Source organism: Lampetra planeri, chromosome 46, assembly GCF_965212315.1.
Source record: "Lampetra planeri chromosome 46, kcLamPlan1.2.h2, whole genome shotgun sequence".
NCBI classification, from domain to species: Eukaryota; Metazoa; Chordata; class Hyperoartia; order Petromyzontiformes; family Petromyzontidae; genus Lampetra; species Lampetra planeri.
In genome coordinates, this window is record NC_136152.1 from 3,074,430 (window position 1) to 3,094,112 (window position 19,683).

Genomic DNA, 19,683 nt, shown 5'->3' on the forward strand with positions numbered 1-19,683 from the left:
ATTGACCAAAGTAGAATGATCGGCTGCGTTGATCTTTGATTCGCAATCTTTTGGAAGTGACCACCTGCAGCCTCTCACAAAATGTTTGTAACTGGTAGCATCATACAAGTTAAGTGATTTTAGTTCTTGTCCCCCGCCACTGAATAGCAAACAAATAGAATGTTTAACTTGTAAGCCTCTACCATGTTTAGACAGGGGCTACGCAAGGTTAAGTCCCAGACCATGATTGATGATGACAATGAAGTATTGAGTTGGCCGTGACCAGAACATTTGAACTCGGGAGGGCTTCTAAAACTGGGACCCTGCAGCCAAATCGAATTGCATACTCCACGGTACGTCAACGATACTCACCATAAGATGTCGGTGAATTCGTACAATTTCTAAATTTGGATTCTATTACTTAATACCCGCGCCCAAATGTGCGAATAGTGCACATGACAAACAATCGCAAACAATTTCGATTTAAAGCTTTCGTGACTGCAGGGATTCATATTCTTTCCCTTCTATGTGACTTTACCGAAAGAACCAAGAATATGAATCGCAAACAATGTTTCTTGTCCACGGTCGATTTCTCATCGCATCGTAAATGAACTTTGCACAACTCTACCGAGCCTCGTTGCTCTCCGAGAATCGATCGTTTATCGAGAAATAAAATCCAGTGTTGCCTTCCGGACACAGCAAGGCTACCAAATCAGGTGAATTGTGAGCCTCACATAGAGCCACGTAAGATTTTTTTATCAAATGGTCACCTCACTTATACAGGAGGTAGTGGGTTCGATCATGACCCTGACGCCCGTATGTTAGGAGTTTGCACGTTCTCCCTGTGGTCACGTGCATCTTTATCCGGGTCTACCGGGTCTTCCCTCCACATTTAGACACATGCATTTAGAATATTTGGCTGCTATAAATTTTCACGTGATGAAGTCATTTTGTAGAGCTATCATTTGTGGCCAGACCACTTCTGAAAATGAGCTGTATAGCTCAGTGGGTCTTACCTGGTTAAAATAAAAAACAGTTTAGTATAAGTTTAGTTTACTTGGGGGCAGGGGGTTACAATGGTTTAATGAGTCATGAACATTTTACATCTCTTGCTGCTCTGTCAGCGGGCGATGCCACACACTCGGCAATGCTCTCAGGGGGGAGAGGGGAAACCGAGAATGCGGAGCGGAGTACGGAGCGGAGTGAGAGTCAACAGGACGGAGCGAAATGCGGAGCGGATTCCAGAGTGGAGCACAGAGCAGAGCGCGAGCCAACAGGACGCAGAGGAATACGGCGTGCCCATCTGGTTTCGCAATGACTCCGAGTTGCGTGCACTTCACATCTCTACATCTGCACCTGCTGATGACAACTTCCTCGTACCGCCGCTTGGTCCACAAAGAATGCAAAAGTCTCAATTAAAAACGGACTATAAACTAGGTTGTAATTTTTTTGCGTATTTTATCAAGGCAAAGGATTGCAATTCAGTGCTAAAGTGAATGCACGGTGGCGCAATACACCATGATAAGAAGCCGACATTATGGGTTCGATTTCCAGCCACGGCCGGGCATGGTGCTGGACACCCACCCCCTCGCGTGCGTGCCAGCCATCACAGGCACTGCTCACTAACAGCACTTCCTCCGGCAGTCTTCGCCCACTGTATACTTTTTATTTTAAAGGCCGCAGTGTTATTGACAAACGTGTTGAGATACTGTTTATTAACCGTGCTTGTGCACCACTGCCAAAGCAGCAGCAGCATCACCAAATAATATGTTTTAAGCATTTTCAAACAGGGACCTGAAACGCGTCGCTACGTCGCGAACGCTGCCTTACAACGAGAGAAGCCGCCCAGGAATTGTGTTAGGCCGAATGCCGCAGGGGCCACGTGGTGGCCACCTGTGAGCAGTGCACCAAGATCCATCGTTGTGCTGTACTTCTACGCTGCCATATCTATGTCCCTCGCCTTTACGTACCCGCCCACCCACTCGTACACTGTCCAGCATGGTAAAGCACGGTTCAAATAACCCCACGACCTGCACGATGGCACTGAGGCTGAAGGCGCTCTCGCATCGCCGGCACAACCGTCGTAACCGCGTCACGCCTACCTCAATGTCGTCGGCGTCGTACACCACTCCTCCGTTCTGGGCACCACCGCCGGCGTCGTCGTCGCACTGCAGCTCCATCTCCTCCACGGCGGAGATGGAGGCGGTGGCGTCGCGCCGTTTCTCCTGACCGCCGTCGACTGGCGAGGGGAGAGCGGCCGCCATCGCGCGATTGGACGCGGCGGCAGCGGCGCCTTCATGCGGTAGGCCGTCGCGCGAGGCGGAGCGCTCCGATTGGACGGAGGAGTCGAGGGGGACGGCCGTGAACGACAGGTCCAGGGGAGGGTCCGGGCTCGGGAGGGCGACCGATTCAGTGCAGCTGCCGTGCATCGCTTTTTGCGCCAGCAATCTGCAGGGTTAAAACAACGACGGGGACGAGAAGACGTTAAAGTAGCATGGAGATCTCACGTGGGGAAATACGCCGGGGAAGGTGAATTCGACATGAACATGAAAAGGTCATTGCACTGAATGCCAGTGATGCTGCCACATCTCGCCATCACCTCCTTCCTTCTTCCAGATCCCTCGATTGATGGGAGACCCGACACTCGACTGCTAAAATCTGCTCTTAAGAAAATCGTAAAAAGCCTCGTCACCACCTCCATCTGGCTTTGGGTGATCTTACCTGTGCTCTGCAGTCAACATGTCCTTCAAGAACCCTTCTGCATAAATCCACCATCCGTCTTTCGAAGTTCCAATTGTTAAAAGTTGACCCCTCGCCGCTATGAACAACTGTGACGGTTTCATCAGCTAACCGTGTGGCATTAGGTCTTGCCGTTTGGCGGCTGCTGCTGAATCAGCAATCTACCCTCCTTCAAACTTCACACCCACCAAGCCAATTCACAGCGCTCTCCCCTCCTGATTGCATTTACAACACTGCACACACCAAGTTCCACGTGTTTATGTTACGGTTCAATAACTAAATATGTTGACAACTCTATACCTCGGTACTCAAATGGGTGGCAATCGTCGCAGGTTACCCGACAAAACTGAAAGGTATAGCCAGTTTGGATCTCTTTACAGAACGATAAAAGCTTTTTGTTGGACAATGGCCCACGGTTTTAGGGTATCCTTAATCTCCACCTCGAGGATCCCTTTCAAGGTGACCGAGGATTTCTGCCCCACACAGCGGCGAGCACCACTTGAGCCAAAGTCACTGCAGAATGCAAATTTAATGGCGTGTCTTGTGAACCCGATGAAACCCAAATGGTAGCGTCGCCAAACTCGGCGGAACCTTAGGAATTAGCTACAGAATCCTAAGAATCCAGAGCGGGAAACGGCAAAAAAAAAATAGCGCGTGCTGTGCATTCACCAAATAAACGTTCCGGTAAAATCAAAACAATTTTGTCAGCCGTGTTAGGAGTTGCACAGAAGTCGACGCGCGATGATACTACATACAATGCGCTGCCAGAGAAATGCATAATCCGCAACGAGCCAGAGCATCGTAATTTTGCTCCGTGCGCACACGCACGCTCGCTCGCGCGCGCACACACACACACAAAAGCCAAGGTCATTCGAGGACAGCCCGCAAGGAACATTTTCTTGTGTAATTTTTTTTCTTTTGAAAACACAGCACAGCCAGAGTGAACGATTTGACATTAATGTGCACAATGACACAGCCAACAGCTAAAGCCCCGCCGCCTTATCACTACGGTGCACCTTTCTCGGCGATGGGATTTATTTTTCCATTTCTTTATTCCGGGGGTCTGCTCTCGCGCCTCGATGATTCGCGCGCATGTTAAAAGCGACCATGGCGTAGGAAATCACGATTTCTATCTGTGGCTTTACAGGGGCGTGCGGGTCCTGGCGTCACACGTCGCAACGTTCCTTTTTTTTATAAAACAACACCCACACAACCTTCTGTCCACCAGGGCCAGCCACGTTCTCCGGACGAGGTTTAAAAGTTGAGGTTTTTGAAGCGTACCCTTAATCACCACACACACACACACGAGCGCTGACGCAGCACTCGTGAGCGGTGGTCATTTTATCGTCCTCTTGAGCAACGGTGGGTTGAGTTAAAGCCCTGGCCAGGATCTGAACCCGCAACCTTCTGCCCGAGCGCTGCACTCATAACGCCATCCATCAGTCATCATTTCAGAATTAGCCAATTCAATTTATTTTATTTAACCAGAGTGACTGCTTGGTGAAATTCATATAAGAGGTCTCCAGAGAAATCATGGTTATGTGCAGACGGCAATGTATTTCTTAATAGTAAGATGCAGATAAATGTCTAACTTGGTAGAATTGCGCGAAAGCGCTGACATGTGAAGGTTATGACAGGTGACAAAACAATGAGAAATTAGTTTTCGGACAACTAAAATCTGGGTCATTTATTAAGGCGTCAAAATGACAACCGATTTCCACGTTTTTCTAAATTGTGTTCTTCTCTCGTGATCGTGGGAGCCCTGAAATCAGGAGAGAAGAGTTTCCCGTCACTCGTTTGACCGTGGAAACATTAACTTTCGGATTACTGAACAACACATTTCGGCACTGCAGTAAGAATCATATTTCATAATTAGGAACAAACCCAAGACAAAGATCCCCCGTATAGTCTATTGGCACAAGTGCTGTTATAGCAAGCACCTATGAAGGCCAACACGGCACACGAGGTGGTGTATTGCCAGCACCACGCCCAGCCAAATTTGTGATGTTCACACACCACACCACGTACTCATTTGAGGCCGAGTCAACCTGGGAAAGGTCCAGGACCTGGTTCAGATATTCATCACTAGCGTTGGTCACAAGTGGGAATCGAACGAGTCGCCGAGTTCGTCGTGCAGTGCGCAAACCATCGTACCACCACTCCCCGAATAATGAGGAACATGCGTGCGCACACACAGAATGTATCTTCATTGCACGAATTGTTTTCCGAGTCACAGCTGGCCTTTATTCAAGCAGGAGGAGGCCAATGCTCGCACCAAGCCTGTTGTTTGAAAATCACGTTTCCCCTTTGTTATTAACAAAAAATGTTTTTTGCCAAGAACCGTGTAAAAGAGATTCCACATGCGCCAACCGTTCAGCATCACCCCCCCCCCCCCATTGTTTTTAAACCCAGTACTCACTCTGCCAACATCCAAAACGGAGGGCAGAGAGGGGGGGAGATACTGCTCCCCCCCCCCCCCCCGTGACGAATGAAAGGTCTCGGCACTTTTATCTAAATTAAAATCTGGAAGAAAAACTTTAAGTGAGCTTTCGTTTTAAAGGGATCGCGCGTTGGTGTTTTATTATTCCTCCCCATCCCCCCGCCCCATGCTCTTTCCGCGAGCAATGGCCATGACAACGAACAGGGTCTTGTATCTGAGAATTTCCCCGTACACACCGTGACCTTTGACCACCCCGGCAGAGTCACGTGACACGCTGCCATCGCCACTCCTTGGCGACCCCCTTCCCCCATCGTGGCTACAGATGTCTTACTTCCTGCTCCTGCTCTTGCCGAGAAGCAGCAACCCCCCCCCCCGGCCACGACCCTCCTCCCACGCACAAGAGGAACGGGCGAAACGTCTTCAGCTGGGGTGTGGCAGCAAACTCCTGCGAGTTTTGCACTCGCATTCCGACCGAAGCTTGAGCGGTGGCGAGGTTAGCGGAGGCGCGTTTTACGAGCATGGGCCGATAAATAAACACCTCTCCACAATCAGAATCAGAATGTTTATTTATCGCTGTCGATGCTGCCAAGCTTTGAAACTACACTGCCAATCATCGAATCCTTCCGCCGGATCCCAACCAAACCCGGCATCAGATGCAAGGTTGTTTCGCCACGGCCTAGCGGCAGAGTGCGAACGCCGCTTGCTGCAGAGGTTCGCGGTTCGAGCCCAGCGACCGCCCTGGTCAATCGCGCGCGAACGTCTGTGAATGTATTAAACCGTGAAGGCGCACTGTTCCGCCCCGTAACATTATTCGAGGAGCAGAATTGACGAGAGTGCGAACGCTTACGGCGTTTACGAAAATATGTTCTCAATCCGACTTCAAAACAGCAACAAAGGCAGCCTCCCCCGTACAGATCGTGGCAGCTCATCCATTCCACAGGCAAGGTGCTATACAGAGCAAAGCTCTCCTGCCACCTACGTGTTCTCGCTGCCCCACTGGGGAGACCGAGCAAGGCTGCGTTCCTTTGATCTAAGAGGTCAACTGGGGACAGCTGATGCAGCACAGCCCCGACCTCTCCTCCATCCTTCACCAAATAACACTGCGCCCCCACCCCCCCAGTCACAGACTACTGTACGGCGTCGACACTCCGCAAATACAAACTGTAACTACACCGTTATCAGCACTGACTTATAAGATGATCAAATAACGCCTTGCTGCTTTACGATGATTGTTGATGATTGACGACGATCAATTGCGGCGGCAATGATGATGATTTGGGGTTTCCAGTTGCTCGCAGTAGTAAGGTTTTGTCGAATTCAAACCGGCTCTGTGCTTAAAAAGGAAACAGGACGGAGCTCAAACTCATCCACATTTTTATAGCCTCGGATGTTTTTAAATTGGCAGCAATAACGAGGCCGAATGTAACAACGCCATCAGCGGTGCGGACGAGCACGTGACGTCGCGAAGTCACGTGACGCACGACGGTGTCATGACGGGCGTGCGTGCATCACGTCATCTCAACATAAAATCGCACTGGCCGAGCAGTCTTACCCCAACGAGCGCTATTTTACATTTTTTTTGTTCATGGTCAGGATTTTGGATAACCAATGTGCCTGGAATTTCCCTAGGGTAAGTCTCCACTAGCAACACAATTTTACACATAGCATACATTCCTTTTACATGGGACCATGTGTAGGATTGTTATCGTGATCACCACCTCCTCCGCCCCTACAGACAGACGCAGACAGCCGGACAGAGGTCATGAATTAACGCTCTCGACCCGGTCTGGAAAACATTTTAAAAAACGGGGATTTCTGCTACCAACACTGAGATGCATGCCATTGCCTTATCTTCCGTATCTTGTGCCCAACATCAGAGCCACTCTCGTCCTGTTGCCTTTTAAATATCGACCTGTGGTCGCACGTAATCTTTATGAAGTGGTATCCAGGTGGTTTAGGCTGCTCATGATGGCAATATCATAGGCAATGGTACAGAAACAGTGTGGTCCCGGCTTTCCATCTGGGTTTTAGCCGCGTGTAGATAAAACTCAACTAAAAACTCAACTATTGTTATGTGACCAGGTAAGGCCGACTGAACTATATAGCTCTTTTTCAGAAGTGACCTGGCCACAAATGATAGCTCTACAAAATCACGTGGAAAATTATAGCAGCCAAATATTCCAAATGCATGTGTCTAAATGTGGAGGGAAATACCAGAAGACCCGGGGAAAAATCGACACGACCACAGGGAGAACGTGCAAACTCCACACACACAGGCGTCAGGGTCGCGATTGGGATTGAACCCACGCGCTCCTGCATACCATGCGAGGGAGTTAACATCTCCTAGCCACCGTGGCGCCCAATAAAGCAGCTTCAAGTGTAATGAGATCACAGTCTGGTTACCGAAGACCGCACAATATCCTCATTACGTCGCCGTAAAAAATCTTCTTGAAATACCTCCGACGTGGGAGGCGAAAAGTCGCGGTGGCGCGAGGAGCGGCGCTTGCCACGCCTGTGCAGAGCGAGCAGCTTTTAAGAGCATTTCTCAAACATTGAGCCGTGAAAACCGACTTCAATATACGTAACAATGCATTAGTCTGACAGAGTCTGGCGCTGTATCGTACGTATTGTGTATATACGATGATTGGCACGCAGAAAGCCAAACTTTACGGAGCATAAAGGAGGACTGTCACGTGTCAGTTGAGATAGGCTAATTTAAATAACACTGACTGAAATGCCATATATTATTATCAGGCCTCCTTCCAAAATGTATTATTTCATTTAACAATAACACGCATACGAGTATAATTTACCCATCCCATCGGCCATTCGTCCTTCCGAGGGTAAAACTTTTCCGCAGCACTGGTTTTAACCGCAAGCAAACTGTGGACCATTTAGACATTTGGCATCTCATCAACATTAGATTTAGACTTGCCAAAAACTCAATGCTGACGAACCGTCTGATGGGTCCCAAATATGATGAAAAACTACCGTATTCAGCCCTGCAGTAACGCATTTCATGGCCGTTACTTAACGCAACGCCACAGAATTGTATCAAAATTGGGACATAAAATCTAATCTCATTCACAGGGCGCTAAGGCAACACTTTAAGCAAACAGGACTTCAAACACTTGTCGCTAACACTATTGCACAGGCAATAAACAAATGGATTTTACAACCGTATGCAATGCATGTACAAAAAAGCCTTATTCGAACCAACTCTGAAGAACTGCACGTGTGTGGTTCTTCTGTCATTTCGAGCACGGACTCAAGAGTTGAGATCATATGGCCAATCCCTACAGGCAGCGATGAGACAAAGGAGCGACCAAGCATCAGATTCGTCCTCATTTAGAACTCATCAGTACAGTACAGTCGTCAATGTGAGCTGCTGGCATGTACCTCTGGGAGCCGCATATGTGGATAGGGCTGTAACCTTTACGCAATGGGACCCCCCCCCCCCCCCCCATTAGCACTTGCCTCAAGGCAACGATCATTCAAATCTGTGTACGACGAGAAAACGCAGCATGAGGCCGAGGACTTGTACACGCAATGCACGTCTCCGTGTGCTATGAAATCTATACGTGTTTTCACGCCAGCAACATGCGATGTGGTTTCTCGTCATTTACAGACCTCATTTTAACACAATATGAATAAAGTCGTTTGTGATCAAGGACTACAGGCGGGTGTAACGGTTGTCAACGCACACTGGACAATGGAAATCCAGAGGTCGCCAGTCAACTCCATCTGCGGCCTGTCTGGAACGCTCTTTCTTCGGATATTAAGAAGCCACCGGAGCTATACACTTTTCAATCTAGATTGAAAACTAATTTATTTAAGCGTTGCTTTTTGTGTTTAGCTCGTTGTCCTCCCCCCACACCTCGATCAGCACGGTTGGCTACGTACGGTGCTAAAGAACTTCACCATACACACGTACATCTCCCGGCGTGGCAGCCAAAACAACGGTGCAAGGTTCTGAAATCCTCCACCACACCGCCTCTGTCCACCCAACAGAATAAATGGGTCCAAGTCGGTTAGTCAACCGGCAGGTCGCATGCGGTGGGGAAAATTGTAGGTGCTCCTCCTCCTCCAAGACGTCGAGTTCTGCTGCAGGAAGTTGTTGACCCTTTCATCAGCGGTGGAACGAGCCAAGTAATTGCAGGTCTGCACCTTTATCTATTTAAGCTTTAAATGAGATTCATATAATCACTATTTACATATTCTTGGGTCTTTCGGTAAAGTTCAAAGAACACTATCCACACGACTTTACCGAAAGACCCAAGAATATGAATTCCAGCAGTCACGAAAGCCTTAAGTCAAGATCACTATTTATATATAGTAAAACCAATTAAAACATCCTCGATTGCAGATTTTAGCTTAAATGCGCAGCTCCCTTTCCCCGAGTTCCGATCTCTCAGCATCGACAGTTGCAACACTGTTGCATGAACAGGTCGAGCGGCAAGCGTGGCTACTACCACTGCATCCAAAAAGTCTGTCCAGCGTGGAAGACTAGGCCACGTACCTTCTTAGAGGGGCTCCTTACATAAATCTCTCTACAGCGGAGGACCATCCCGCGCGCTGCGGTGCGAGCAAGTAATTGCAGGACTGCACTTTTATCCTTTACCGCAGACAGACGCTACCGGGGCTGCAGAGCCAGAGGGACTGTTTAACCGCAGTGTGCACACAGCCGTGCGCTGTAAGAGTACCGTACTTTCAGGATACACAACGCACTGCACCCACACCGCATCGCTCGCGTCGCACACGCACCCCCACAAATGATCGTTGTTGATGATCAGACTCGCTCGTTAGAATGGGCACGAAATTATGTAAAAAGCTGCTGCACAGTCGACAGCAGACCTCCAAGGCCTGGTCTTAACAATCTCACCACCAACTGGGTTTCAGTCGGTTTTGTCTCCGTGCCCTGGGGTGTCACACCAATGCCCGTCTCGGGAAAGCTGCCCTCCTCCTCCATCCTGCACACGTGTCCCACCCATGGCAACCTCCGCTTCCTGTTTACAGGCTGGTAACCCTATCTATCCTGCCATGAAATTCCAAGCGTCCTACAATCGCACCTGCTGCATTCAGAGGCCAGAAAAAGCATTTAGCAGTTTTTTTATTTTTTTATTTAAAGCTTTCGTGACTGCAGGGATTCATATTCTTGGTTCTTTCGGTAAAGTCACGTAGAAGGGAAATAATAAAATAATAAAATTTTAAGTTTCGTTATTATGAAAGTTCTGTTCTCTCACCCTACCTATAAAGTCGACCCCCTGGCACATGTTATTAAGTTAACTACTTCGATGATTCTTTATAAATCTTCTTTTGTACGGCTGCTGATGTCGATGCAAAGCAACAACCACAATTTCACATTCAGGGTGGTCAAGCCAAACAACCACGTCAGGAGCAGTAGTGGAGTGTGTCGCTGTGACAATGTCTCCTTCGTATTTGTGGATCGGGGCATCGCGCCATTACATGTTGTATGGTCTGGATGATCACAGTCGCACAGTGAGAGTTTTTAATTTTCCATTTGTGTATCAGGAATCCGCGACTACTGCCATGGTTTGTGCAGATGCGATGCAGGGTGGACCATGATCTTCGCGGAAGATCAAACGCAGGGACCTTCTGCGTTGGGTGCTTCACAAGGAGTTTGTTTGCGAGTTCTTTTCAACTCCGTGCAGCTCTCCAGGCTTCATCGGGGTTGAATTCGCATGAAGATTAAGCGCATGGGTTCAAAAGGGCTTGCGTGGCCTTCAAGCGATAACGATGGATGTTACCGAGGTTCTGCTTAGGGTACCTTTCCTGTCATCATTTTAATCGGGCCACATATTTGTCGCCTGAGAGTACGTCCACCGTGGAGGTGGAGCGATGCGGTCCCAAGGAGTGTGGGCCGTGTGAAAGAGACGGCCTGGCAAGACGTTCATGCGGCAGTGGACTGACGACGATGCGGATGAGGACGATACCATTGTCATGTCATCATATCGTTTGAGCGAATCGCGTTCGATTCTGACACCGCGCGCGTTTGATGGATCAATCCCGACCGTAAAAATTTATTTCAATCGATTTACGCCCAGTTCGAGGGATGAAGCAAAACACTCTTCGCGGCGGGTCTTCATCTAACAGTGGATCGCTTGCGGTTGTCGACAATATTAAGAAGCCACCGGAGCTATGCACTTTTAAATCTAGATTGAAAACGAATTTCTTTAGAATTGCTTTGCCTTTAGCTTCTTGTCCTCCCCCCCCCCCCACACCTCCGATTAGCACGGTTGGCTACGTACGGTGCGAAAGAACTTCAACACACATGCGTACATCTCCCGGCGTGGCAGCCGAAATAACGGTACATGCGCAGGGTTATTGACGAGTGTTCAGTTTTTTTTGTTAATTGCTCTCATGCACCACTGCCAACGCAGCGTCACCAAAATCACTTGTTCAAAATGTTGTATTACAGCGCAGGACTAAGACACACAATTATATTAACGTACAGCCCTTTGTCAATCCACTGCTGGATGAAAGGCCCACCCTAGGCCGCGTTGATCGTGGAGGTTTTGTTGGGCCCAGACTCCGCCACCGCTCGCCGTCAGTGCGGGTCGGTGAAGTGGGCAGGCGATCACTTCCACCATCACTCGCCGCGCACGCCAGCCGTGGCCGTCAATTGAACTCTGGGTCGCTGGGTTTGGCGTACAGCGAGTTGGACCAACTTCATTCGACGCTTCACCTCAATGGCGCAGCAGTGTAACAGTACGTACGCATGCTGAATTTCTTTCGCGACGTACGTAGCCAACTGTGCTAATCAGAGGATGTACAGGAATAGAACACCCTGCTCCCCCCCCCCCCTCATTAACATTACAGAAAAAAATATGTATTCTTAAAAGCCTTCGCACACATCTCCCACCAACCTCAATGACCGCATTCAAGCTTTTAACACCCCCCCTCTCTCTCGCCCTCCCTCCGGAAGAGACGGAGGCGTCACTCACTTTCAGAGTCGTCACAAATGGGCAGTTTGGGAAGGGAGAGAAAGAAAGAAAAAAAAGTCAGGAGTGAGTGTCAGAAATCAGTGGGGTGTCTGTAAACGGATAGCGCCAAGCACGCAAGAATGGAACACCGAGACACTGAAAGTCGCTTTTCTTCACGAGGTTTCTCGCTGCATTTTGCAACGTTTGGCCAATTCCCGTCCGGCAGTATTGTGAACACGGGATGAGAGCAGAATATGTACGTACGTAGAATTTCTGTCGCACCGTATGTATCCAACCGTGCTAAATCGGAGGTGTAGAATAATACCCAGAGGGGGGGGAAGAAAAGAAAAACGATACAACTGAGAGAGAGGGTGACACTCGACAACGACACAGACACACCAAGTCAAAACCCCACTTGAAGAACGCCGTGCAGTCCGCTGCTACACGTTAAACAAAACTCCACCTTGCCTACAAGTGTGTACGAATGTTGAACTTCTTTTGCACAGTACATAGCCAACCGTGCCAATCAGAGGTGCGGGGCGGTGCGACAACAGACTAAACGCAAACAGCTGTTCTAAAAAAATTAGCTTTCAATCCAGATCTCAGCCATTAACTTGCCTTTGATTTAATCAACACTAAAAGATGCAGCAGAGCTACTAACAATCCACTTGGTCAGAGCCGAGTAAATCCGTGAAGTTTTAAACGAGGAGAGCGGTTCAGAGACTCGCGAGCGCACTTACCTGCATGAGGAAGTAGCCGAGGACAGCAATGAGTTTGCGGGGCCAAATTAAACTCCCCGCCCCCCCCCCTCCACCACCACCCGCATCGCAGAGTCCGACGACGACGAACGACGTCAGCGCAAAAGTGGAAATGAAAGCAAAGTTTTCACGCCAAGGGGGAAACCTGCACATGCAAATAAGCGTCGCAAGACAGGAGATACAACTCTCTCGGCGGGGGCAAAAGGGGAGCGGGCGTCACCACCACCATGCGAATTTAGGCCGAAATCCGCGATGAAACAGACGTTCCGACAGATCTTGGCATTATGTGCGTTTGTTCTACGTAGACTGGATTGTGGGGGAGCGGCAGCGAAGTGGCAAGCGGACTGCGCCGCAAACCCGGCGACCCCGAGTTCGATTCACGCTCACTGGGAATACTTGAACAGCTCCTAAAACCTCCCCTCGACTTACTCAGCTTTAAATAAGTACCGAGATCGGTCTTTACCATCAGCACTGGGGAGACAATGGCAGCTTGGAACGTGGTGTTGGCCACCCACCTCCTCGTGTGCCGTGTTGGCCTTCATCGGTGCTCGCAAGCAGCACTTGCACCAATAGACTGTGAAGGCGATATATAGGAGGGTATCTTTGTCTTTGCCTATGTACATATACGGAAGTGGTGAGCGATATCATAACTGGTCCTGGGACTCCTCGAGGCCAACTTAGCTCTAAATGACTAACCTGGTCCAGTGGGTAAACGTCAGCACGGGGGAGACAAAGGCGGCCGGGCATTGTGTTAACAAACCCACGCCGTCGTGTAAATGTGCGAACCTAAATTGGTACTCGCGAACAGCACTTGCCCAAGCAGTCTGTGTAGGCTACACAGGGGTCTTTGTTTTTGCATGTGTGCACACTGGTGTGTTGGCATGTGAAGAATGTTCGCATATGTGTGGATGTTTATCGTCTGTGCGGCTTGTGTTTCGAGGTGCTAAGTGTGTGTTTGTGTTGTGTGTACGTCTGTATGTGTACACTGTGTTGGGAGGCCTTCATTCAGCAGTGGATATACAACCGGGCAATTAAATAATCATGGAAGTATGGTGGTGTTTGTGTCCGTGCATGCGTAGACATGTAAATGTGTGTACGCTGGTTTTGCGCGAGTGCGTGCGTGCACTGCGTTACGAATCCGGCAACACGAGTTCGGTTCGCGACCATTAACAGTGGCGATTATTTTAACCACCCCTGGACCTCCCCTAGGTCGACTCAGCCTTAAATGACTACCTGATACAGTGTGTAAACATCAGCACTGGGGAGCCAAAGGCGGCCGGGCTTGATGCTGGCCAGCCACCCCCTCCAATGCAGTGCCGCCCTTCATGAGGTGCTCACAACGAGCCCTTGCCCCAACACGATGTTTCAAGGCTCCATGGGGGGAGCTGTCTTTGTGTCAGAATGTGTGGCGTGACTGGGTGTGGTGGTGGCCACACCACGCCCTCACCTGTGGTTCCGGCTTTAGTTGAGCTCACGAGAGCTCAACACATTTCATCATCGTCGTTGTAACTTTTGGACCCCGTGCCCCTACTGGACTTCGTGTGAAAAAGAGCTTCATAGAGCATCGGATTCCTTCTGAAGTCTAAATAAAGACACTTTGATTCTGTCATCTAAGCACTGTATTCATCACATTTGTACTTTCAGTATTCATATTCATTCGTGTGTAAGTTTGTCAGTCGTGGCACCTGGGTCTGCCCCGTGACCTCCTGCCAGCGGGCGTTCGACACAACACGTGGCCTCAAGGTGCACATAGCCTGGCACAAGCGTCGTGGTGACGTCACCGCCACTTAGTGCCGAATGGCGGTTGTTGTTGTTTGATTACGTTTGCAAAGGTTAAGAGTTTGTAACCTGTCGCGAACTCTGCCCACTCTCCATTGGCTTATGCATCGAACTCCACAGAAAGAACATTACTTGATGCACCGTTGACGTAGGCTGTGTTATTATTCGTATTTAACGTGAGATTGGGAGTACAGTACCGTCGAGTTTCAGCATCACCTTGCGATATTGGTGATAAACAAATTGGTGTCCGAGCAATAATTTACTTTGAAAAAAATATGAAAATTACGTTTTTCAGATGTTTCTATTTGTAAGCATAGACTCAATTATAATTGTGCTAAAATTCCTGATTCTCGAACAAAGTCAGATTTACGTCGGTCACTAAATAAAGATCATCTACGTGTACTCTATGGAATGCGTTACTGTGTCTATATAACATGCATGACTACACGTACATACGTGTATGCGTGGGGATGCATATTATTTACGCATATTTGGATGCGTGTGTGCGTGACTGCGCACATATGTTCGCGTTCTTCGTTTGGATGCGTGTTTGTGCACGATCTACGTTTGGACGTATTAGCATGCATTTATCTTCACCGTCGCCACGTTGCTCTATCCACTGCTGGATGAGGGCCTTCGCATCTGATGTTGGTCCCGTCATGCCACAATCCATCACTCTAAGTTCACGGTGGGCATGCTCCTGGCGACGACCCCTCCAAAGGCTGCCAATGTCACCGGTCCCGCCCATCGGTTACCATCCCTTCTAGCGACATAGAGTCCTTCCCAACGGTCAAAATAACATGTACAATCTGTCACGTTTTCTCCCTCCTGTCCACCGTGCGCACCTCTGATCCACGTAACGGCGGGTAATGCGAACGAACTGAAAATTCTCAAAGAGGCGCAGCGATGTTGCTTTTCGTTATCAATTTGACCGTTTCCAATGACAACGCGTTCAATTCGGAGGCCGACTAACCATGACACCAAGCTGGGTCTCAGAGGCCGGCTTCAGGGGCAAGTGCCATCAGACCTTGCCGTGAACCTCCGCTAGGTCTACTCGGCCTTGAGTGAGTACCTGGTGAGCATCGGCGCCACGGTGCTGCCGACACCACATCATGTGCCGTGCCGGTCTTCACAGGTGTCATTCGCACACAGCACTTGCCCCATTGAGCCTCAAAGGACTTGGGGCATCTTTGCCTTTATTACACCTGGTAGCAGATTTGTGTCTAAACCCTGGAAAGCAGTGACCAGGCCTTACTCACACGCCCTAAACCCCACCGCTCCTCCCACCATCCGTAATCGTGGAAAGAATTTACAGGGCCATTGCGTTACAGTTTTGCGGTCGCGCTGCGGAGCTCTTCAAAGTGTTCGGGGGGGCCGTGCCGTTTATGATTCGGCATTACATGCGATGTTTCGCTCCATATACTGGGAACTTCTTCAGCGAAGTGAATGTCACACCTGGAGGAGGAGGAGGTGGTGGGCATCGGGTATGCAGCTCCCAGCAGGTGGAACGAAACGTCAGACATCGTGGCGAACAACACGGGATAACGGCAGCTCCGAAAAAGCACGTGGCGAGCCCGAATGCCAATTGTAACCAATGACATTTCCCAACACTCTCCAGAAGCTCCGGTTGTTCACGTGTGACTTCTGTGTGGCCACCCCCCCCCCCTTCTCTCCGCCCACTGTGAAAACAAACGCCGCTCCTCCGTCCAGCAGCGTCAAGGCCTTTTTTTCCTCTCCTCTTCCTCCCGATCCTCATCCCTCCTGACCCTTTGTTCCCATCTCTCTTTTTTTTCCATCTATCCCCTTATTTCCGATCCTTTCTTCTCATCCCATACCCTTCGCCTCTCCCTAAGCACCTCAGATTAGCACGGTTGGCTACATACGGAGCGGAAGTTCAACGTATAATATACGTATACAGCACGTGACCACATTCGTCTACATAAATTAGAATGTGCAGAGGGACACTGTTCATAGGGATATCCTATCGTACATTCATGAAAACTACACTTACTTAAGCAAATCTTAATAGGGGTTAACGTTCGTACAATGCCCACGATTCGTTATAACGCCGTCAAACTCGTCGGAACGGCGCGTGATTGATTCAAGGGCAGCGCGATTTATTTTAACCCGCGGAGCAATTTATTCAATAGGCGGCAGGGTTGGCTCAAAGAGAAAATGTGCTAAATTATTCGAATGAAAGGCACATTTTTAACATTAAGTGAACCGTTTGTGAATGATCGAGCATGCGGTTTGAATGAACTGCCCAGTTTCCCAATGGAATTTCTGCTGTATATTTTTTGATGGAAAGGGAAAAAAAATACAATTGGGATAACCCTCCATGGCTGTGTCGGTGGCAGATGCGCAGAGGGAAGGGGTGGACGATGAATGGGGCCAACTGCCCCCCACTTGAGACCCCGGAAATTTGTATTTTATTAATATTTACCAGGGAAAGTACATTGAGTGTTTGGTTCATTATTTTGTATTATTATTCATGTAGGGCCCTATTTGGCAGGCTTGACATATCGGGACCACCACCCTCGCCCCTTGGGGACCGTCTCGAGCCGCCTCTTGGTACGTCGTTCAACGGGGGAGGGGGGATCATATCAGGTGGCGAATGCTTGGGGAGGAGGCCTTCATCCAGCAGTGGGATTGGTGAAGATGATGATGATAAAAACTATACAACTGTAGGGCTGTTACGGAGGGGCTGTATGTGTAGGGCTGTATGCATAGGATCACACGGGAAACAAGCACAGTGGGTGGGGCTCCGTGAGTGCACGGGGAGGTGCCCGCAACGACGTCCGCACCGGGCAGCCTGGGGGGTTGCCCGGAGTTGTGATCCTCCGGGGGGTATAAATGAGGATGAGCCGGAGAGCTCGGGGCTCAGTATTAGCTAAGGAGGGAAGACCGAACATCGTCTAGCTAGAGCCCTGGACTCCCCTGGGACGCCGCCCTTGTCAGGGCCGCGCAGGACCGAGCCAGCGGCGTGGTCCCGTGAACCAGAGATAGTACTCTGGGACTCCGGGTACCGTAGCCCGACTGACCAGTGTCGGGCCAGGAAGCCTCCCCTCGCCCGTTAGTGGAGGACTAGGAGGTAGGTCAGGGGTAGCTAGCAGAGTATCCCCAGCTATCCGGGTGAGGGGGCCGATACCCCCTCTAGTATTGTATGTCTACAGTTGTGACTACTTGTACGGAATAAATACGTGTGCCTCACCAACGGTGTCCAAGAGTCATCAACGGTACTTCACAACTATAAACCATTTTTATTTTACCAGGTTAAGGCCCACTGAGCTCTATATTTATTTTTAAAAAGCGACTTGGCTGTCAAAAATGACAGCTTAATGAAGTGGCTTCTCACGTGGACATTCATCGTGGCCAAATACTCTAAATGCATGTTGATTCTAAATGTAGAGGGAAAACCCGAAAGAGCCCGAGAAAAATCCACACGACCATGGGGAGAGACACGCAAACTCTAAATATACAGGCGTCAGGGTCGGGATCGAACGCACAAACTCCTGTATACTAGAAGAAGTAGTTAACATCTCGCCACCACGGTGCCCCACTATAGAAAGGCACGAGAAGACGTTGTGGCGGCTGCATTACCTGTTGATGGCGAATGGCGGCAGCATGCCTGGTGAAAGGCCCTGCGAGTCTTGGCAGACGGGGTAGGCGGCTGCTTCCTCAGTCTGCTGTATCCACACGATCTGTGACAACACAGGCGGCAGAGGCAGCAGCAAGAAGGCACGAACCGTGGTGAGCTCAGATCACACTTGGTACAAAAGTAGATGTGCGTGTGGGGAGTGGGAGCGGTAGTGCAACAGTTGCCACGCCACGAACCCGGCGACCCAAGTTCGATTTCCGCTCACGGCCAACACCAATGAAAGTTATCTGAACCGGTCCTGGGCCTCCCCCTAGATCGACTCAACATGAAATTAGTGCCTAGTGCGATGTGTAAATACGGCCACTGGGGAGACAAAGGCGACCGGACGTGGTGCTGGCAACCCACCCCGCCGGTCTTCATAGGTGCTCGCTAAAAGCACTTGCCCCTGGAGTTTGTTGAAGGCTATACGAGGGACCTTTGTCTTTGTGGGCGAGCACAACACCGTCTGTGCGAATAGAAACTTTGGGCAAGTCAAACAAGGCTCCGATGCCCCCCTGATCATCCAGAAAAATGGGCAGTGCTCATCTCCACTGGCAACCATGGGTCAGCAGAGGACACGACATGCCCGCGATGGTGGGAGCCAGCCTGCTCATAAGGCTTTCCACCAATAAACTCCCCAAAAAATACATTTAATGACCACGGAGGGACCATGGGGCCGAAGTTGAGCTATGCTCGTAAAGAAGAAATTTTGCCTTAAAAAATGAATTGAGCGATGGTGCAGCGCTTGTGTCAGTTCACAGCCCTGAGCCAGGGAAGGAAACTCCACATTCCCAAGTTAGGAGGGCAGTTCTATATGTTTAGGACCACCACTGTTGCCATTCCACAAGCAGTATAGGTTTTTATTAATGGTGGTGTGGGACACACACCAAGCAAGAACTGAACTCGCCGAGGAGCTGTGCTGCGTTGGATTCCGGTTGCCGAATAAATACATTGTAAGGCCGCACTCATTACACATGCAAAGTGCTTGCCGCAAATGAACCATAATAATACTTTGCTGATCTCGTGAAGGAGCATAAGCCATCATCGCGCAAACCCCAGTCAGCCTCGCAGCAGCAGCTTTTGGCTAATTATCGAATCGCGCGCTTTCAGATGCGCTCCTGCAGCCATCTTGAAGGCTCTTTCTTCTATATTATTGGTTCTTTCGGTAAAGTCATGTAGAAGGGAAATAAAATAATACAAATAAAACATAATTCTGATATTAAGAAGCCACTTCTGGAGCAAGGCACTATTAAATGTAATTGAAAACTCATTTATTGAGAATTGCTTTGTGTGTTTAGTTTGTTGTCCTTCCCTCGCATCCCCAATTATCATGGTAGGCTATGTAGGGTGCGAAACAAGTTCAAATATACGACATACATAATGGCTTTGTTACTGCTTTTGAACCTT

At 49.4% G+C, this 19,683-nt stretch overlaps 1 protein-coding gene across 1 annotated transcript in view; it reads right to left on the reverse strand.

The window, feature by feature from the left end:
• Positions 1-19,683, reverse strand: part of LOC144733320 (protein strawberry notch homolog 1-like) — a 116,780-nt gene that overhangs the window by 62,494 nt on the left and 34,603 nt on the right. Inside the window, 2 exon segments of the mRNA XM_078615157.1 lie at positions 2,082-2,427; positions 18,240-18,340. Of these exon segments, the coding sequence (XP_078471283.1) occupies positions 2,082-2,427; positions 18,240-18,340 (447 nt within the window).